General features: G+C 35.0%; 1 protein-coding gene across 2 annotated transcripts in view; it reads right to left on the bottom strand.

The window, feature by feature from the left end:
* Positions 1–11,055: 11,055 nt before the first annotated feature.
* Positions 11,056–23,371, bottom strand: part of LOC149795478 (protein FRA10AC1 homolog) — a 34,574-nt gene continuing 22,258 nt past the window's right edge. The window contains exons 11-13 of one of the 2 annotated variants that reach the window (XM_089965279.1): positions 20,627–20,718; positions 16,189–16,318; positions 11,056–14,338 (exon numbers count right to left, since the gene is read on the bottom strand). In XM_089965279.1, the coding sequence (XP_089821405.1) occupies positions 14,296–14,338; positions 16,189–16,318; positions 20,627–20,718 (265 nt within the window). In that variant the 3' untranslated portion in view covers positions 11,056–14,295. The remainder of the gene's footprint in view (positions 14,339–16,188; positions 16,319–20,626; positions 20,719–23,371) is intronic. The other variant, XM_089965280.1, reaches the window with a different exon arrangement.

Raw genomic sequence — 23,371 nt, 5'->3', positions numbered from 1 at the left:
TGTAGTGTTATTTTCTTTATTCAGACACTATCTGTATTCTTGAGTAAGAAGATATATACTGTAGAAAAGATGATTTTGATGTGTTGCATATGTTTACTTATTTTGGCATACCTAGTCTGTTCAGAATTTAAATATGTATTTATTTGCATCATTAACCAGCATTACATGGTTCCTAAGCCTATTAAAAAATTACAATATGTAAAATGTTAAATTTTCAGATGTTTACTGCAATTTTTTACATTTCTGTAATGAGAAAACTTGTATAGTGTTTGCTTACCCTCCCTTTTTGTTTGTAACCAACAACTTCACAACCAATTTTAAAAACTAAAAGCAATCAGTGATATCAAAAATGTACAAACCGTTGTTTTTATTAATAATTTTTAACTAGATTGTTGCCAGGTGGTCACTAACATTGTCAACATGATTTGAAACAAAACAGGTGTTTCTTTAGAAACATTATTGCTGTATGTGCTTGTACTGGTCTATTTTTTCATTCAACAGATGTCATGTAGGTTGCCGCCATCATCAGTAAGCTCTAAATGCATCTCTTTAAACACATTTACAAAAGTTGAACCTTTTTCTTTTGTTAATTTAAAAAAAAATAGAAATATTAAAACCAGAAATTGCAAATATGGATACATTCAAATTTTACTGAAAATTACCTGTTCTTAAACCAGAAAAGGACAGTGGGATGTCTGTCTGTTCATTAAAATCAGCAGCTTTGGTTTGGTGTGAAATGCAAACAGATGACGATGTAAGGGACCCCCAGGCAACAATTGAGTTAGAAGTTATAAATTGATTGTTTTGTGTAATTTTTATGTCGCTGATGCTTTTTGTTTTTGAGGGAGGAAGGGCAAGGTCAGATGTTATAAACAAACAGGAGGGTAAGAAAATACTATAATATGATGACTTTAACAAGTATGAAGTTTAAGATATTGCAAATTGACTAAAATAGACAATCTTTATTCAAGTTAAAAGTGGGTTTTTTTAAAGGAAAAACACTTGATTTGCTCTAAATTTTCCAGTTGTTGTTAATTTAAATTTAAGTGATAAACAGCTGTATCATGTTTATTTCTCCCAATACCATGTAGTTAGAGGTTCATTGTTATTTTAATACCAGCTGGGGCCTAGCTCCATGTGTACAAAAGAATGTTCAACTTCAATATATTGGGGAATATGTGAGACGTTAATCGAGATTTGATCTGTTAGCATGTGATGTGACATGCAGAATATACTCGCTAATTTATTATTATTAGCTAGTATCTTATTTTTAAAAATATTGTCTAAATATTACGTCTGTAACTAAACATCATTGAACATATGCAAATAAATATGCCCAGATGTTAAATGTATGCATGTAAATAAACATTTTACATGCTAAATAGGGTAGAAAATACTTAAAAATTGCTAAAATAAAAGATCCACAGCAGCTATACCAGTAGATAGGTAAACCTGATGTCTTTAGTGTATGGCAAGTTTCAGGGAAATTAGTCACTAGTCAGACATGATACATTTATTCTTATATATAGTACATACAACATCAAGAAGGAAATGACTCTAGAGGAACCACAGAGCGTGATTACAGATCTTAGTAATATTTATGTACAAAGTTTTGGGGCAGTTTGTTCAAAGCAGTTGAATTTGTTGCACACAAGAATGGTCACATAAATGTAACACCTATAATGGGTATACAGACATGGTTTTTCTCAGTTTTGAAGCAGAATTCCGCTCTTCTCTTGACTTGAATCAGATTTTTATTGATATAGTCTGTTTTTTATATCTTCAATCCAGTTTTTTAAAAAAAACGGTCTGTCTGCTCCCATTCCACAATAACCCTTGTAAATTATTCATTCCATATATTAGTTAGCACATGACTCGTAGAGAGTATTCTGATTGGTTAATGGTTTAAATTCTTCCAATGAATCTTTGTGTAATGGAAACTGATGGCAATGGAAAGAAGCATGCTTGCAAAACATGGTATTCCAAGTTGTTGAGAGAGACCATGTCATGAAATGGGAATGTCCGGTGCGAAAAGTTGAGGCAAATTTAGTTGATCAGATAACTGAACGCTAGAGGACTGGCATTTTGTTATCTCTGGAATAAAGATCTGAATTAAGGTAATTGCGTTTGGAAGAGTTCAGAACGGCACCTACAGAAGAAGCTGCATATGGTAAACTTGAAGATAAGAAGGCCTTTGGAAAAAGTGCAGTTAATTACTATATAAGAAGAAAGATTTCTTGCATGAGAGAACAGATGTAGCCCTCAGTCAGAACATGCACACTGCATGTCGCCAAGCACCAGCTTGAAAGGAAAAAGGCTCTTGTTGAGAAGGAAAAGAAATGATTGCACATTGAGCCAAAACGTCTGGTGACAAAAAGCAAACGCTAAAGAAATCTTCGCCAATGTCGCAAAAAGTGCTAGACTGGCATATCAACATGTTTCCGTTGGAGAAAAAGACGTGAATGTATGGGATTATTTTGTATATAGTAGATGTACTTTGGTATTTATTTTACAGATTTATTATGAAAAGAGAAAAGTATAATTGCTGCAAAAATTGAGAAATTATTGTGACTTAAGTATGATGTGAACACTGACCTGCACATGAAATAACTTCAGCATCAATAGTATTGGAGAATTTATGTGACTATAAATATTGTGAAATTATTGAAGTCAATTTGGACATTTTTGGTAAGGGTATTAGTTTTTCAAAATGATTATATTGGTTTATTTTATGATCATAAGTTGCACCAGGAGCAGTTTTTTATGAGTGTAAAATGCATTTTTGGCTGGGGGTCTTGGACCCCATGATTGGGGGTGCTGCCCCTCGAGACCCTGATTGGGGAGGACCCCCAAACCCTCCTTAAAAATTTTTCAGTTTTTTTTTATTATGGAAGATCAACATCATGTCTGGGTATAACAGAACATTCATTGCAGTATGAGATTATTGTGCATAGTAAATATTTAATGCAAGAGAATGGCATTACTCTGGAAAAATTCATCAAAGCATGTTTAAATTACATGAACATGTTTATCTTGTGTCAGTAATGTCTGCCAAGATTTCGGACAATGTATCAAATGCTTTTTGACTAGTTTACACAAAAGAACTGCATATAGTGTGTGCATTATACTCAAAGAAAATGGGACATACATCTGGCACAAAAATGGGACAACTCTGAATTGTGACAAGACCGTGTGCACATGTTCACCTTATGTCAATAGAAGTAAGAAGAATTTCAACTCTGGAAGGAAAAAGGCTGGAGTAATTGCACAGAAAAGAATGTCAGGATGTATAGACATATGGGATGGACCTACAAGCTTAAAGCTAAGGCTATACTAAGTTATGTTGAGGGCATGAATGTCTGGGAAGGTGGGGGTGCATACTGCAATATGATTAAAATTCTGAGTTGAGACCATTCTGAACGACCGTAAGGAACTATATACAGCAGTGACAGCTTTCAGTTTCACTTTATTTTAATAACAAAAGGCAGCTAAATCTTCAAACCCTAGATTGTTTTAAAACAAAAATCTTGCTTTCATTTAATTTGTATATCCTCAGCAAAACAAATAATTTCATTCTCTGTGTCAGAATTTTTCTTGTCATTTACAATAGTGTTCCATTATTTGGGGAAACAGTAGTTATTTCCCTTGTACTAAAGTAGGCCATGGTTTCATGAAAGAATGTTGTCAAAATGCTTGTAAATTACCCAGAAATGTTTTTTTTTTAATCTAAACTAGACTTGAGTGAAAACAACTTCTTAATAATGTGAGGCAAAGTAATCAAACACAGTGAATGATAGCAGATAATAGTTTGCTTCATTAGAAAACATTAAATTATGGTTTTACTTCCAGATTCTATAAAAGCAGCATTTTTTACTTGCCTCGCTAACTGGCCCAGTAGGCCATGGCATAGAGGTGTTTAGATCAAGATGTTTAAACTTAAATTGTGTGTCTGTGTAACAAAGGAAATTCAACAATCAAGAACAGTTGATACTTATAAAATAGTTTTAACTAAGACTAGGGCATAGTTTACCTGAAAATAATACTTTCATAAAAAGTATACCTGAAGAAAAAATAATCAAAGAGTATGACATTGTGTCCATTAGAGAAATTCATTCATAGAAGCATAGCCTAGTAAATTTTGCGATTATCATATGTGGTTGCTTGAGTGCAACAAAATAAACAAGAATTTCAGAATGAAATAAAAATTATGTAGAAATGTACAATTCCTATAGGAATCATTTTTTAGTACATTTACCATCATGTGGATAATTCACTTGCTCAGTGCACCATAATGACAGGCGAAATCCATCACATGTACTTTGCATGTCCTTTTGGTAGTTTGTCGAATGTGCATACTACCCAGTTAGCAATGAGCCTACTTTACTTTACAATCATATTGACACTCGTTAGAGAGAGAGAGGGTCAAAGCAGTTTGATAGCTGGGAAATGTAGTAGACCTATCTTAATTTTGTTTTACATCTGATAAAAAAAGGTAATTTTTGAGGAGAGATATGAATTCATCCCATTTTGCTATGTTTAGGGGGTCATTCAGTGTTTACAAAAGTTGCCTGTAAGGCAGGTGAAGTTTTGAATTGTGTTAAAAATAACAGACACATTAGGGACTGACTATTTAATTGGTTGTGGGGTTGGAATATTTTGGCCAAAAAACCAAAAACATTTCTGGTCCTTAATAACTGAAATAAATTTGCTCAATTCAGCCATAATGCTGGCAAAGTGAAAACTGATGCATATACATTGCTGGGCCGTGGGTACTTTAACAAATGTATAGTTTGCATCATCTTGTATTATTTCACTGAATTGATTTAGCCCATGGTGACGCCCAAGACCTAGACCACACACCAAGAAACAAACATCAGTTTAGTTAACTGTTAACTGCATAGTCACGAGACTGAAGATTTTCTATGGGTGGGACAGATGCAGATTGGGAATGTTTCCAGCTCTCCTAGTCGTAGAGGAGCTTATAGAATGGTTTGTCATCTGACATCCTTCCATCAGTTTGCACAAGTTTGTTATCACTACTACTCCTAATTTACTTGGAAGATTGCCATGAAACCACACACATTCAACCCAGTCTAGTTGATCCTAAATGAAAATGATCTCAGACAGCCAATATGGCCACCACAGCAGTCATCTTTAAAATTTTGTCGATTCTTCTGAATGAATGATAAGGGGTTTTCACTAGAAGATTTGCATGGGTCCTACACGAAGAGGGTTCTAATCTGACCTCCAATACAGCCATCACTGCAACCATCTTGAAAATCTTAAGGCTCTAGAATGGTCATGCCAGAATGAAGTTTTCACCAAAAGATTACTATGATGTCTATACGAGAGTGCATCAGTACTCTTGTTCAGCTCTTGTACTTTATAGTTGTCAGCAGACTTTGAACAAAGAGAAAACAGGAAGAACCAATTACTGAATGCCCAGAAGTGAAGCGTTTGCTACTACCATCCCAATCAATTCCGCTTTATAAAGAAGTGAGAAAACTTCTTTACAAATATGTGAAATTAAAAATGGTGTCTGGCTACCTCCAAGAGAGTGGCCTTAAAAGGAAAATTGCTCAAGGATTAGAAATTAATTTTCACCCAGTATTTACTCATTCTTCCCATTGTGTCAGTGCTTGGAACACCATCCTCAAAGAAACTAACCAGCCTGACATTCACCCACACTATTTAACTCACCTGCATGAAATGTGGTAAAGAATATATAGGTGAGACTATAAGGGAATTCCAAGTGAGAATAAAAGAGCATTTTAAGAATATCCATAATCATAAAGATTCCCTGGTGTCTAAGCATTTGAATTTACCTGACCACAATTTAGATTGTGATAAGTATCAGATAATAGAAATTATTTAATCTGATCCAGAGCTCTCCAGTAGCACTATTTATTTTTAGGAAAGATGGAGAATTTTATGGGGTTAACTTTATTATGATGTCTGATTTGTCCTAAATGAAAAAGGTTTTGATGACATCCAATAAAACCACTGCAGCAGCCATCTTGAAAATTAAGTTATTGCTTCTTTTCCTGAAAGGAAAGGTGTATAGACATAGGGTTGTCTAATTTTTCCTTAACTGAAGGAGAAGGCACTACCTAGACATCTAATATGACCACTGCAGTAGCCATCTTGAAAATCTTGTATACTCCTCAACAGAAAGTCATTTTCACCAAAGATGCTTGTTGTCTAGTTGGTCTTGAATACAAATTTTGACAGTCTGGTCAACACAGAGGCTATCTTGAAAATCTCGTCACTGGTCTTTGATGGAAAATCATACCAACAGAAGACTTGTGATGGCTATCTAGTCTGTACTAACTGAAAATGTTGCAGCTCTGACAAACACTATGGCAGCAAGGCAGCAATCCTGTTATTGCTATTCCAAAGAAATAGACAGTCATATCAAAATGGGGTTCTCACCAGAGGACTAAGTATGATATCTAGTTGGTTCTTAATAAAAATGATGGCTGCCACTATGAAGATTTCAAAATAGCTCGTTACCAATTCTCCTGAATGGTGTCTAGGTTGTCCTGAATGAAAATATTGCCAACCTTTCATCCAATATAGCTAATTATAAAATCTTGTTAATGTTGTCTCACAAGAATGTCAGATGGTTTCAACAATCAGCAGTTAAAAGAAAAAATGGTCTTATCTTGAATTCTTGTATTTTCTTTTCAATCTCTACAATTTTCCCCATCCCATATAATTTTCTATGTAAAAGTCATTATAGCTGAAGTCTGCAGTCATTGGCCAGGTATTTCTTAACCAAATAATGGTTTCTCTGTGCTTTTAGCAGTCACTAGAGGGTATCAACAGTGACTGCAATATTCATGCAAATTATGTGTTGATGAGAAAGCATTGTTTTTATATAAGGAACAGTATGTATTGATGTGTAAACATTTCTTAATGTTTGGCTCATCATTATCCAGTCTCAGTGCAATCAAAAGTGACAATATGGCAAAAAATTTTAAAAATCGTTGATCCCAACCATCAGATGTAGCTGCTGTTACTAAAACTTGTTAAAACTTGAACAACTCTGAAACTCGACATCAGAAATTGACCAAGTTTAACAGAAAGCATTCTTGTCACAAGGGCTTTCAAATTTATAGAAATGAAGTCTTTTTACCATCAAATATGGCCACCATTATAAAAAATGGAAAAATTCATTAACAACTTCACAGAAACTTCTTAACAGAATTTAACCAAATTTGACAATGGATTCTGGCATAGTGTTGTAAAGATTATACGAATGATCTGCAGTCAAATTTGGCCTTTCTTAAAAAGAAACCAAAATAATTACTTCTTACAAACCACTATACAGAATTTCTGATCAGATTTGAGAGCATCCTGGCAAATGGGGCTTTTAATTTTGAACAAATGATGTTGGATACACCATCAAATATGCCAACCATTACTAAAATTATTGGAGGATTTATTGACCAACAACAGGAAAAAAAATTCTATACTTCTTTTGCATGTAGGCCCTAAAAAAAAAAGTAAATAACACTAGATTTTGAGGTAATCTATAGCAATAGTTTTTCAGCCTTTTTCGGCTTTTCTGTTATGGAAATGTTCAAATACAGTATATGTAATGTTATCTGTTATTGAAGAATAACTGCAGTAGGCGTTCTGTACTATTTATTAAATACAAGACATCAATACAGCTAGGAAGCAGAGTAAAGACTGCCCTGAGAGCATGTTTCCCATGGAGAATAAACCCTAGTGAATGTATAACATAAGCCAGTTGTTGGTGTGTATCAGTTCTAATCCAGTGTGGAATATGTGATTACCTTTACTGTCAAGTGATATTACAAAGCTTATTAGAGTAAGGCTTACACTACATCTCCCTTCCTGAAAAGTTTACATTAAAACGAAACGTGATCTGATGATCTGTGATGTATCCATTTGGTAATGGTGTTGTGTGATATGTTAAAAGAGATATGTAAGGATCGTTTGCTTTTTTAAGCATTCTTTTAATTGAACAGCTCTTTCGGCGAGACCATTGCTCTGTGGATATTTTGGACTACTTGTAATATACATGAATCCATAATTTGTCACAAATTCTTTGAGTACTACGGATGTGTATTGTGGACCATTATCTGAAACAAATACTTCTGGTATACCATGTCGTGCAAAGATTGGTTTGAGATGACTGACAATTGCTTTTGAACCAGTGCCATGTAATTTTGCTATTTCAATGTATCGTGAGAAATAATCAGTCACCAAGAGATATATTAGACCATTCAGTTCAAACAAGTCTGAAATGACCCTTTGCCAAGGTCGACTTGGAAATTCATTTGGTGTCATTGGTTTAGCTTGATCTCTTTTGAGTTTTTGATGCAATTTTGGCAAGACTTTACCAAGTGTTCTAGCTGAGTACATAGTCCTTTCCGCTAAACTGACATTTTGGTGCATTCTTGGCATTTGACTATGCCTTGGTGACCATTGTGAATTCTCTAGGATTTCTTTTTTGAGTGATTCTGGTATGACAAGGCGTGTATCTTTCATTAAAAGACCATTTTGAATTGTAAATTCACCTCTATCTGCCCAGTACGATTGAAGTTTTCCATCGTTAGCAGATTTCTCTGTCCACCCCTTTTCACAGAATTGTACAAGTTGTTTGCAAATCGAATCATTTTGATATTCAGACTATTTGTTTAGGTAGAGTATTTTATGCAGGCAAATTACAAAGAAAACATAGGCATTAGTTTCAGCCTGAAATTCTCTGTCACTCTCAGTGATAAGTTAAATGTACACTGGATAGAGCATCAGCAGTTAATAGATTTTTGTCAGCAATATGAACTATACAAAAGTTGAATCTCATCAAACACATTCTAAAGCGTTGAATTCTTGGGGGTAATTCTCCCAAGATTTTTGTGCTCATTAGTGGTACTAATGACTTATGGTCAGTTTCAAGTTTGAATTGTGACCAAATTAAATAGCTAATGAAGCGTTCACATGCAAGGGCCTCTTTTTCTATTTGAGTGTAGCACTGTTCAGTTTCTGACATACCTCGCAATGCAAACGCCGCCAGTCTCAGAGTGCTACCTTCCTTCTGCAGTAGCTCAGCACCTAGTCCAAATGAAGATGCATCAGCAGATACAACTATTTCTCTATTTGGATCATAATGTGCTAAAGTTGGTGAAGATATCATTTCTTGCTTAATATCGCTAAGAGCTTGTTCTTGATCTGGACCCCAAGTCCACGAGTTTTTACTTTTCTAAAGTTCATGTAATGGTTTTGATTTTCCTGCCAAATTTGGACTAAATTTGCCAAGCTGATTTGCTATACCGAGAAATCATTGTATCTCTGTTACGCATTTTGGAGTTTCCATTTCAGTTATAGCTTTGACTTTTTCCAGATCAGGTCGGCAACCATTTTCATCAACAACATGCCCAAGAAACCTAATGGATGGTCTCACTTTTCAGTGTTCAAAGTGATGCCGGCCTTTTAAATTGATTTCATGACCTTTTCTAGTCTTTCATCATGCTGTTTCTGCATTTCACCAAAAACAAGAAGATCATCCATGTGACAGAGTGTTCCTCCATGTCGCTCCAGAGTTTCTGACATCCTTTTCTGAAAAATTCAGGCACGCAACTGACTCTGAATGGAAGGCAATTAAAATAAAACCTACCAAAAGAAGTAATGAAAGTTGTATGGCAGCATGAATCTTCTGACAGGTGTATCTGCCAAAATCCTGAGTTTGCATCAAGTTTAGTGAAAAACTGATGGTAGTGGGTGGTTCTCTTTTAACTTTTTCATTCAGTTTAGTTGGATCCACGCAAATTCTTACTGTACTGTTTGGTTTCGGAACGATAACCATTGCTGTGCACCGCTCAGTAGGCTCATCTACTTTTGAAATAACACCCATTTTTTCCCATTCTATCCAACTCCTCTTTAACTTTATTCAATAAAGGGATAGGAACTTTTCTTGGGGTAGATAAGGCATAAGGTTTGACAGTTTTGTCCAGAGTTCTGTTATAGAACCATTTAGTTTTCCCTTTACCTTTAAAGGTCACCGGCCATACTCCAACATTTTCCTATTTATATCAGATTTGCGATGCATGATTAAAAATAGTTATACTTGCACAAAAAGAACAAAATATTTATCAAGTGTAAAGAAGAAATAATAATTTAATTACTCGAAATAGAAGTATACAATGCTGTTACTTCCCCTTAGTTACAATTTCCCACCTATAGAGGATACAACCAGAAATGACGTACATTTATCCCTACAAGACAAAGTACATGCTTCTTGTTGTCAAATAATAAAATACTATAAACTATGGATAGGGAATATTTAGATGAAACTAATGAAAACTAATTTACTGTTCAGCCTTATATTGGTATGTGTGCACAAAGCACTAGATTTTGTCGCTTTCAAAACTTTATCATTGTTTCAATTTATTTTCAAAATTCCCATTAATACAGGTAAAAAGAATCAATGCTGGCTTCCCTGCATTGGCAGACTTTATAAAAAAAAAAGATGAAAGAAATTGGCACACTTAAAGAATCCAAAGGAACAAACTTGACTTCCTTTTGTCGGCCAACTTCAGAAGAAAAAACTGGCACACTAAAAAGTCAAGATTCCGGGGTTGGTTTGCATTGTAATAAAATAACCTATGTATATGATATCCTGTTGGTAAGTTTAAACAATGAGTTTATTGCTCCCTGCTAGTTATGGTTATCACCCGGGCTTCTATTTGTTTGCCATATGTAATCATAATTGATGTTTGCAGGGCAAATAGTATACACAATAATAACTTCCTTTAATAAGACTTTTGTAACCCATGCTAGCAAAACACTCACACTGAATGTATTTTAAAATAATGATTTTTTTTTATTTGCGAGATACCAACTTGATGAAAGCGTTCAAACAGCTGAAACCACTTTCCCCCCCCCCCAGTTTCAGGTCTCAAAAAGTCAAATTTGTCCGAATTTGTAAACTGAAAGGAAGCCATTTTCAACTCTGATAATTTTAATCCTGTGTTTTACCGCTGCCACCATGTAATGTTATTTGTTATTGAAGAATAACTGCAGAAGGCATTCTGTACTATTTATTAAATACAAGACATCAATACAACTAGGAAGGGGAGTAAAGACTGCCCTGAGAGTATGTTTCTCATGGAACATAAACCTAAGTGAATGTATAACATAAACCAGCTGTTGGTGTGTATCAGTTCTAATCCAGTGTGGAATATGTGATTACTTTCACTGTCAAGTGATATTACAAAGCTAATTAGATTAAAGCTTACACTACAGTATACAGGTGAAACTTGACAGAATTTACTAAGCTCTTGATGATAAAAGCTTGTAAGTGGCAATTAAACCTTGAATCTGGATTAGTAACAGAACAAAACAAATAGTATACAGAATTTTCTATGCTCTTATGTTAAAGCTTGTATGTGGCAATTAAACCCTGAATCTGGATTAGTAACAGAACAAAATAAATAGCATACATCTATTGCACATCAATAATAAATTACATAAGCAATCATATTCTTTAGAAAAGATACAAGGCTCTGCGTTGGGACAGAAATGCTTGAAAAATTAGGTGACAGGAGAATTAGCTTATATGATCTGTACAGGGCAGGAATATTTCTGTAAGTTTTTCTGAGCAGTTGTCGGGATTTGCTTTATTGCTATCAAGAGGGAAAAAAGTGACCAACTTTATGCTCACGTGACCTGTGAGCAATGGGGACTTTTTTCAGACTAAACAGGTTTGTACAATTGCAAGTTACCTCCCATCACATTTGTTGAACATGCATGTATATCAGTTTTGTGATGAAGTTATTGCCCAAAATCCCTCGATGTAGATTGTATGAATTTAAACATATAAAAATCTTACATGTGATTCCATTAGGCAAATACTATTTTCAAGGCCATCCACTGCATATACCATTTAATGTTTTTGAAAACTAAATTAATTTTTTAAAAGATAAATGCTATTTATATGTATTAATTCCATAGAGATTTGTCATAACCAGTCTACTGGGGACCAGTACTCTTACACAGGTACAACTGTTGCAATGATACATCCAGTGTTTACTAATCTGATTAAGAAGTTTTACACAACAATGGACATGTACACTACATGCTGTAAATTGACTACCTTATTGTTTTAATTTTTCAAGTTTAAAGCCAAAGGCTGTACTTGCCAGTCAGTATAACTGGTGGAGAGAAAAACCCAGTAAGAACTACCATCCACAGGAAGTGACTGGTCACTCTCTCACATATCACACTGGCTAAGCCCTCCACTTGAACCCACTGGACAATGGGATGTTGATGATCAATAAAGGCGAGCACTTTGGACCACCTGGTCACCTGGGTCCCCATCTTAAGAAAATATTGTTATTTTGAAAGCTAAATGTAGTTATTCAGCGAGAACCTTTTTAAAAACTAGTTTCAGTGGCAATGTGCTCTGTGTAAAGGGATTTTTGGTCATATGCTCTGTCCAAAGGGTTTTATATTTGTATGTTAGACAATTCAGCATTGTACTACTAGCAACTGAATGAGCCAACTCTGTTGCCTATAAATCACATTTCACCCCACCCTTACTATTAATTGTTCTGAAAAATATTGCAAGCTTTGGAGCACTGGTTCTTTCTAGCCATTTTATGTGACCATGCCACATGAGGTCAGTATTATTCACTTGAATGGATTTTATTATGTATACCTTTATGTGACAAAACAATTTACATTGTCATTTACACATACAACCTTGACAGACCACATACCTTGACCAAATTTATACAAGGGGTAAGAAGAAACTTGTTGATTTTGGAGTCGTAAGGTGAAAATTCAACCTTACGACTCCAAGGAGAGCAGTTGTATTCTGTACAAATTCTAAACCAAATACCCTGTCCAAACTTCATGAAAGGCTTGGGAGAAGAAAGATAAAAAGTCAAGGTCCCAGTGACTAATAGGAAAAAGTGGTTTCTACACAAATACTTTAGTTCTTGATTAAGTTCCTTCACCAAACTGTGTGGATGGTGTGCATCTGGGGTAAGTAAGACACCAATATAGGCTGGTCAGCTTCGATGCCAATGTTACAATGATACATGTTCAGACAACTGGTTTTCTACACCATCTTTCAAACAAATTCACAGCTGGTTTGACTTATGGGCTAGGAAGTCTCTTATTGGGTTAATATGCTGACATCTAGGAAACTGACATAGTGGCCAGAGCTGTCCAGAGTCAATAATGGCCTGCTGATACCTACATGCAGGACTACTTAGCATGCAGCAGGCATATACCATTCATGGTAGTAACATACATCTCTGACAACATAAATTATACAGCAATAAAGATGTTCCAGACCATAAAAAGAAAAGCAGGTCACTGTGACATATTTTTTTTATCAATTAATGTTGAAAATATGTCAAAATGAACCATGTTAAACTATGAACACAGAAAATTATTACCAAAAAAAGTAATAACAACCATGAAATCTCAAAATCTACATCTGCTCAAAACTAATTAAAAGATGAGTTCTAAGGTTGATTAACATAGTGGAGTTATCACAGCATTTCCAGTGAAATGACCAGGATGCCAAACTAAATAATTAAATAACAATGAGTAGGGAATGGGTTTATTATTGAAACAATTTAGTAAATATTTGCTAGAACTAGAATAAAAATGGATTGGGGGTGGGCTTTTCATCAAGCATTGGGTTATTATTGGATAAATTAATTAATTGTTCATGCAGTCTCCTGATTCAAGATCTAGGGCACTGTGATAGATGTGGTGTACAACAATCTATACACAGAGATTTACTGCTCCAGATAATTAACACAAATCCCACCTTTCCTGGCAATATACGTGCAGATGCAAGGATGTTTTTTACTCCTGGTCTTCAGCAAATCAGGAATCAACATTTCCTTAACATCAAAAAAGAAGTTATAGAATTTCATGCTCTTGCAATGCAAACTGATATTAAAAGCAGATTTCAAACAATGTACTCTTAGACCCTTTTTTCATTTAGAATCTTTTCTTGGAATAACAAATGAGTAGCTAAATTGTTTAAACATCCATCCGTTGGAACATTTGTCAACAAGTTCTGTAAACATGTTAACTTCTTTTGTAATGCTGAATCAGATAAAGTTTTTGAGTTATCTGTTACACTTCTTTCCACCTGATCTTGTCAACACTGTCAATGATCTGCAGTGATGGAATCTTGACACTGTCAATGACCTTTGGTGATGGAATCTTGACACTGTCAATGATCTGTGGTGATGGAATCTTGACACAAATATGACAATGCCTGGATGGTGCATGGTCATGTCAAAGGAACATGTCTGCAAAGTATTCATCAAACTCTTCCTCCCTGTAAAACAATAAGCACAATATCTGAAATAAACACGGTTCATTCAGGGATATAACAAGTTTACAATGCACATATGTTCATTCAGGAGTGAGCCACGATGTAAAAAAAGCATACAATGTATAAATTTTACAATGCTCTGTATCACTTGCAACTATGTTAATAGTTCAGAATTTTTATCTTGTTAGGTGTGATGTGAATGCCTGTAGATTCATGGGTTAGAGGGCTGGTTGATGAAAAATATAAATCCAGTAATTGTAGGTTTCAACCCATTTGATGGTGATGTGCTTTGTGCCTCATATCTTAACAAAGTACTGAAAATAATGAGGGCTTGGAGTGGGAGAGATACTAAAGTACTTAAAGTCAGATGTAAGAACACAACTCCAGAGATATTGCTATTCATGGTCCTTTCTTATCACCCACATACTGCTCCAAATATTTTGATAACATTTTCTTTTAATTAGTCGCAAGAGAATTTATATTAACACTCTGGAAACATTATTTGCAAACAGTCATCGACCTTTAAAATTATTTTCTACTACTGTAGTTGAACAAGATCCAAAGGGTACAACTACTATCCAGTCTAAACATGTGCCTAAAAATTTAAGATGCCTCCCATGACATACAAAATTGATATGAAAGGCCAGTAAATGTAAAGTTTGTTACTAATTTGTTGTTGTTGTTGTAGGGTTTAAAACATTTTTTTAGCACAAGATAGACTATACATGGTGGCCAGTATAAATGGTGGAGAAAGAACCTGGGAAAACTCCGAAAAGAACCATCGACCCACAAGAAACTACTGGCATGCTTTCTCACATACTCACATTGGCCGAACCCAAGACCTGAACACATGCAGACAGAGGTGAGATGGCAATGATCCATAACGGTGAGCACTTTACACCACTTGGCCACTCTGGGCCCCTTGTCACTAATTTTAGTAAGATCATATGACTGTTACTCTTTTTTGTAATACAAGCTATATTTGGCAACACATAATGGATATTATGTCATAATGATGGTAGGGTTGAAATCTTTCCAAGAAAGACTAACAGACCTAGAATGTCTCATCCCTATAAGATTAAACTGGAAAAAAACTCAAAGAATCCAATGTGATCTGTAATTTTCTATAAGATCTGGTATGATCGAGATAAAATACTACCAAAGCTGTTTTTTTATATTTTTAAATAAGGTTCTTGGATAATTAAAGCAAAGGAAAAATTAATGGACTTGAAATGTGTACATTGAATGTGTACTGCTCACCAAATGTAGCTGAAAACTGACCTAAATAAAATCATGCCTTAATAGATGGTTGGAAAGAAAGATGTATGGATGTTGGGGAATGTGTGTGTGTGTGTGACTTAGATTTTTAACGTAGCTTTAACAATTTTTCAGTCATATCACTACATTGTCTACAGTATGGCATTTTTTAGTGTTGTTTAGCACTGGGGCATCATGCCGCAGACATGTAGCATGATGTCCCACCCAATCACATTATCCTGACACCAGGCTGACCAGTTCTAACACTAACCTCTTAATGCTAAGCGCCAAGCAAGGCAGCTCTAAGTACCATTTTTGTAAGTCTTTGGTATGACTCGGTCAGGGATCAAACCCATGACCTCCCACATCCGAGGCGAGCGCTCTAACCACTAAGCCACCAAAGCGGTTGATGTTGGGGTAAAAAAGAAGAAAATATGAATGTGTTATCCAGCAACAGAAGGTCAGATTAGAAAATCTAAAAGCTGGTTTGATATCTATAGGGATTTTATCCTATGACATCATAAAAAGTGTCAATGATGTGAGTGACTCAGTTATAATATGATACTGATGCCTTGAATGAATGCTCAGTTAATTACCTTGACTTCTCCTCTGTGAGTTTAACAGGGCCCTTCCACACATCTGATTCATCTTCAATATTACTGCTACTTTCTGACCCTTCTTTCTTTTTATCTGATTCTTCTATCTTTCCACTGTGAGATGATTCTGCTGCAATACATAAAAGCTCATTATAATGCATTGAATCATGAATAAACTGAAACAGTCATATGGTTATTTGTTGTCTCCTGACTTGTCATAAAATAAATTCTCTCCAAAAATGTAATGCCTACAAATTATGGCCCAACTTGTTTTGTAAGTTATTCTTGGAAAATTCTGCATAATTTTAGAAGAATATTCAACGGTGTTGTTTACATTTGGCCTTGTACATCAATGGTTCACAAAGAAGCATTTTGGAGAAGAAAAAAAACACCAAACTGGTGTAGCTCTACCATTTAACAGCACATATATAATATGTGACTGACTGCCACATTAAGTTAAACTGTCACTATGTGCATGGGACTGTAGTACTGGCCATAACTACTGCACCAGTTTACCCACAGAAAACACAAGGTGACTATTATTAGGCTGGGTAATCCCAGTTATTGGCTGTTTTTACTTTATGGACAGACAACTCTATTAGATGTGGTAAAAAAATTAAAAAAAAAACAAAGATGGCAAAGAACAAAAAAGTTTAATCTTAAACCTTTCTAAAATTTACATGTGCAAGTATGTTCTTTATATTTCAACTAAAATATGCCTAAAAATTTGTAAATTTGTCTTGTGTTTATCAAATATATTCAATTTTATGGACAGCTGTTTCTGTTATTATGGGTTTAATATAATTTCTCAGCACAATATTGGCCCGAATATTTGGTAGAGGAAGAACCTGAGAAAACCCTGGAAAGAACCACTGAAGCTACTGGCAAGCTTTCCCACATATGCACATTCTCTGAGTCCGAGACTCAAACCCACAGAGACAGAGGTGAGATGTATGTGAACTGTAAAGGTGAATATGTTATACCATTCAGACATAAATGGCCCCTTTATGGACATAAATGGTGCATGAAATGTTCCATGTTTACTTAAAAGAGCTGTGTTCAACATTTGATGAAATTTCTTGCATAAAACATTAGATACCACCACAGTCAAAAAACTAGAACAATTTTACCCCAAAGAAATATAACCCGTCATCTGGACCTTTGACCATTTTAGCTTTTAATTTTTTCACAGATGTACTTTAACTTTTAATAAACCTGTGTCCTGAGTTTGTATATGATCCACAGCAGGAAATATTGCCCATCCCTCCAAAACTTTAACATAAGACAGGCTTACATTTAATGGTCTTTGCACTCACAATGTTTTCACCCAGTGTGACCATAAGTGAAGGCAAAACATTGGAAAAAATGTTATTCTGATTATTTCAAATACTGATGTAATTTTTATGAAATTAGAAAAACAAGAGATACTTAAAGAGACGGAAATTCCAGGAATCCAAGACAGATTTGTAACTGCTAAATACTGAGACCATCTCTGACATTTTTGATAATTCCAACATACCAAATTTATTTTCTTACATGTCAGAATGTTTACATGTTTACAAGAAACCTGTAAGTGCAGAACCACATTCTTTGTCATGTCCTTTGACCCTGAATCTGTTATCATGGACAGAAAATCAATCCACTTGTCCCAGACAAGGTGAAGATGTACCCATGTACAAAGTTTGGTTAAGTCTATAATCAATAATTTAGAAAAATACAAAAAAAACACAAGTTATTTATCTTAGGTATTTAAGGTGTTCAAACATATTCACAAAGTGAATTTAATAAAATTCCAATGATACATGTTTGCATTACCCTGCTCATAAATCAGTAAAACCACAGACTTTATCCTTAATGTCAGAATCATTTCAAGTTCATTGGAGTACAACTAAATATAAAGTCTGGTCAAAATTCACTTGTATGTGTACAAGTCACTGTATTTGTATGATCAATGAAGTACAAACTTTTAAGTGATAACCTTTGATCTGACTCCAAGGTCAATTAGCTCTGCTTTCAAAACTCCTTCACAAAAGTGTGGATATGTTGATGATCAGATCCACACCACATAACCAATTAAATATTGCAAGAAGTGCTTTGATGAAAACCTGATATCAATGACATACAAGCTGAGTAGTCATAAAAAGATTTTAAAAATGGCCACTATAGTGCCAGGTTTGATGTCAGATGAACACCATTTTCATGCAGAACCAGTTGCATTTTGCTATAATAGTGGTTTAGAGTAAACCCATGTCAACAAATGCACATGTTCTGGAAAAGTACCCATATAAAAACTGCCCTGATGGCCATCAAGGTAGTAAACCCATGTCAGTAAAACCACACGTTCTGGAAAAGTACCCATAAGGTAGCCAATTTGGAGGTTACATAATTTGGCATACCAAACAAATTGCATAAATGAAGTATTTCTTGTATGTATGGTCAGCAGCTGAGTAGAAGTAGATGTCACAAGATTTTTCAAATTTTGGGAACTCTCACTGGTATCAGTTTTATTTATAATCAACTACATAAAGTTTTACTGAAACCCCATGATGATATGTCCATCCTTTTAGAGTAGAGATAACAAGATTTCCTGCAGGGAAAGTAATTTGGAACTTTACCTGTCCTGCATCAAATTACTCATCCTACACTGTATATAATACAGATTTTGCTTAAAATGCAGCTCATCCAGTTACATCTTGAAAAGTGACTTGCCCTTCCTCAGCCACCAGTGGCAAACGTAAATAGAATTGTCAATTATTCAGGACCAACTAGACATCACAAAATCCTTTTATGAGAATCTCATGCTGGTAAGAACAACCTCACAGAAGTAGCCAATGACAAGATCATAAAAATGACAACCATACTGACCATATGGGATGTCCAAAGAGTGTCTTTTTCTCTCAAGGCCATCTAAACATTATAAGAGACAATAATCGCATGCATTTTGGAGGAGTAGCAACAAGATTTTCAAGATGACCACCATGGCATACATATTGCTTTTTGGTGAAAGCTCCATGCTGATATAAAAATTCATAGAGGAGGATTTGTAATAACAAGATTTTCATGATGGCCATGGTGGCTATGTTGGATGCTAGGATGGCACCATTTTTGCTTAGGTCCAACAAAACATAACAAGAAGAATATGGTAAAAAGAAATGACGAAGTGTTGATATGACCATCACTGATGATGAGTAGCAATAACAAGACTTTCAAGATGGCTGCCATGACACCATTTTAAGTTAGGACCAACTAGACATCATGTGAAGACTTTTGGTCAGGACCCCATACTGATATGACCATTCACTGAGAAGAAGCTGTGTGAAAATGATTTTCAAGATGACTGCTATGGTGGCCATACTGGATATCAGACCAGCTCCATCTTTATTTAGGACAAACTAGAAGTCTTTTGGTGAAAAGATGTCGATTATGACCATCCATCCTGGAGTAAAGATAATGATTTCCAAGATGGCCACCATGGTATCTATACTGGAGGTCAAAATGACATCATTTTCATTTGGGACTGACATCATAAAACCTCTTCTGGTGAAAACCACGTACTGATTTGATTTTCCATTCAGGAGGTTAAGCCCAAGCAAACCTCTGGATGAATGTGTGTATGTGTGCGTGTGAAGTTTCATAGTATATGAAATTCTCTTTATGGTTAAAGAATAACATTTTAAAGCTGGTAGTTGTACTGTGTGTCAGAAGGGCACTTTTCAGACTTCACAAGGAATGTGTGTCAAGTTTCATAAGGATCCATTCAATGACTTAAAAGGACCAGCGGTAAGAACATTTTAAAGGTGGTGGCCAAACTGAACATTTGTCCTATAACTGGAGTTGGAAATATCTATGGGTATAATTTTTACCTCCAACCAATAAGGCCTTTATATAAACTGGTGGGTTGATTGTGATTGGAGGGAGTCATTAAAATTAACATTGGTACTGAATAAACTCATGATGCCAGACAACATTACACTGCATGATCTCTCATAGTCTTAGACCAGTAGAGCTAAAAAAACTTGTGATGACAGACAACTGGACACTGCATAATCTGTACTGGTCTTAGACCAGTAGAGCTAGATAAACTCATGATGACAGACAACTGGACACTGCATAATATGTCCTGGTCTTAGACCAGTAAAGCTAGTTAAACTCATGACGTCAGACAACTGGACATTGCATAATCTGTCCTGGTTTTAGACCAGTAGAGCTAGATAAACTCGTGATGTCAGACAACCAGACACTGCATAATATGTCCTGGTCTTAGACCAGTAGAGCTAGATAAACTCATGATGTCAGACAACTAGACACTGCATAATATGTCCTGGTTTTAGACCAGTAGAGCTAATTAATAAATGCACCTTAAAATGACAATATACAAGTTTATATATTTCTACTTTTATGGTTAAATAAAATATATCCAAAAGTGAAGAAAAATTGCCTTTGTCATCTGATATTTCATCTGATTTGATCTTCTTTGAAGATTTCTCAGTTTCTTTTGTTTCCTTTTTCTTGGGTAGAACTTCTTTCTTTCTATAAAAATAAGAATAAACAATTTTATATATTTTTAATTAATATCTGAAAGGAGACATAATTTGTCCTCTCATTAACTTTATTTTGAAGTTATTAACATTTTTATCCCCAGTATTCAATAAAGCAGGCTATAGTTGTTGATATGTCAGTCCACCTGCCTGTCTGTCAATATCTTTGTTTCCAGAATGCAACTCTCAAGTGTTCAAGGTATCTCTATAAAACTTGATACAGGTATTGGACAAGTGGACAAGAAGTGCCTTTTGCTATGAACATTATTTCAATTTTCTGTCTGTGCATCCATCCAATATCCAGATTCATTTCTGGAGCATAAATCTCAAATTATGCCAGGTATCTCTATGCAACATGGTGAGTAAATTGGAATAATGATCCAATATATGTATTTTGCTATTCACAATTCTTTAGTTTTGATATTTATTCTTATTAATTTTTTCTGTCCTCTATCCATCCATTATGCACACTGTCATTTCCAAAGCACAAGTCTCATTCCATTGAAGGTATATGAATGAAACTTGTTACAAATAGTGGAGAATTGATCCAGATGTGTCTTTTGTTACTCACAATTCTTCAGCTTCAGTATGTTTTGTTTTTTTTAGTAATTTTCCTGTCCATCTATTATGCACTCTTTCATTTCCAAAGCAAACGTTTCATGCCATTTAAGGTATCTGATTGAAATTGGGTGATAAGTGATCCAGATGCACTGTTTGTTATTCACAATTCTACAGTTTCAATGATTTTGTTTTGTTTTTTAATCCTTTATTCTGTTCATCCATCCATCCATCCATTATTCACACTTTAAATTCCTAAGGCAAACCTCCAAAACCATTTCAAATACATGTATCTCTTTGAAGCATTCAACAAGTAGTTCAGACATGTCTTTTGCTATTCACAATTCTTCTATTTCAATATTATAACACCTTTATCTTTTTATCTGTTCACCCATCCATCCATCATTCACATGTTTGTTTCCTTGAGTAGAACTCCAAAACTGGACACGTTCTGCCTGAAGGAATGTGGAGGCATTCCCTCCTACAAAGGTATTGCCTGAAAGAATGTGGATGAAATCCTTCTCATCAACTAGGGTGGTCTAGTCACCCACTCTTAAAATTGGACAAAGATACTGCCTAAAGGAATGTGGAGTGTTCCCTCCAATTAGCAAGGGTGGTCTAGTCAACCTCTCTTAAAACTGAAAGAAGGTACTTCCTGAAGGACTGTGTGTTGTTCCCTACCACAAGCTGTGGTGGTGGAGATATCTCCATAAAATTTGGTACACATATTTGACTAGTGCTACTGATGATTATTCAACTTCATTATTTTTAATATTCCATTATCAACACTTCATTTCTAGGGCAAAACTCCAATTACGATATATCTATGAAATTTGGCACCCATAACTGACTAGCAGTGCAAATGCGCCTTGTGCTAGTCATGATTCTTCAGTTGCAGCATTTTTAATGTTTTAATCTCATCCATCAATTCATTATAGACATTTCAGTTTTTGGGGTGCTGAAATCCAAAATGATCTTTAGTAACTTTATAAAATTTTGTATACCTATTGGACTAGTGGTGTAACTGTGGCAGTTTTTATTCATAGATCTTGAGTTTCAATAACATTTTCATCCACTTGTCTGTTCATCCATCCATTGTTATCATTTTATTTCTGATCACAACCACTGAAGATATCTTAATTAATACACATTTATCTGAATAGTTGTCCAGATGTGCATTTGCTTTATGTCCATTTGTCTATCTATTATCCACACTTTTGTTACTGGGGAAAAACTGCAAAACCATTTCAGATACCTCTATAAAATTTGTACACATAAAAGACAAGTGATTAACAATTCTTCAGCTTCAATATCTTAAATGTTTTTATCCATTTATCTGTTCATCGTTCATCTATCAATAACACTTTAATTTCTGAAGCAAAACTGATGATGCCTATGGCTTCCCAGCATACTTCGTACATACAGACTTCCATTATATGAAGCCTTTAATCATTCTGTCTCCTAACAGACATTTTGGCAGGGTATGGGATGTATATGTCCCACTCTTCCTATTTTCTCTTCTCCCTTGGTATGCATTATGGGAATGAGGGTATAGCTATTACTGAGTCCATCTGTCTGTCCCACTCTTCCTATTTTCTTTTCTCTCTTGGTATGCATTATGGGAATGAGGGTATAGCTATTGCTGGGTCCATCTGTCTGTCCCACTCTTCCTATTTTCTCTTCTCCCTTGGTATGCATTATGGGAATGAGGGTATAGCTATTACTGGGTCCATCTGTCTGTCCCACTCTTCCTATTTTCTTTTCTCCCTTGGTATGCATTATGGGAATGAGGGTATAGCTATTGCTGGGTCCATCTGTCTGTCCCACTCTTCCTATTTTCTTTTCTCCCTTGGTATGCATTATGGGAATGAGGGTATAGCTATTACTGGGTCCATCTGTCTGTCCATGAGCATTTTTGTTTCCAAACCATTAAAGATATATCAGGCAATCTTGGTATACACGTGCCAAACAAGTTGCACAGAGATGTCTTTTGATACTTACAATTTTCTGCATTTAATATATTTGTATATTGACATGGAAATAAAATGTAGCATAATTGATTATATTTCAGTATAAGTCTTTACATA

This window comes from Sinohyriopsis cumingii, chromosome 7, assembly GCF_028554795.1.
Source record: "Sinohyriopsis cumingii isolate HCF-2022 chromosome 7, ASM2855479v2, whole genome shotgun sequence".
NCBI lineage: Eukaryota > Metazoa > Mollusca > Bivalvia > Unionida > Unionidae > Sinohyriopsis > Sinohyriopsis cumingii.
The sequence above is the reverse complement of the archived record's forward strand: the minus strand, read 5'-3'. Positions and strand labels throughout refer to the sequence as shown.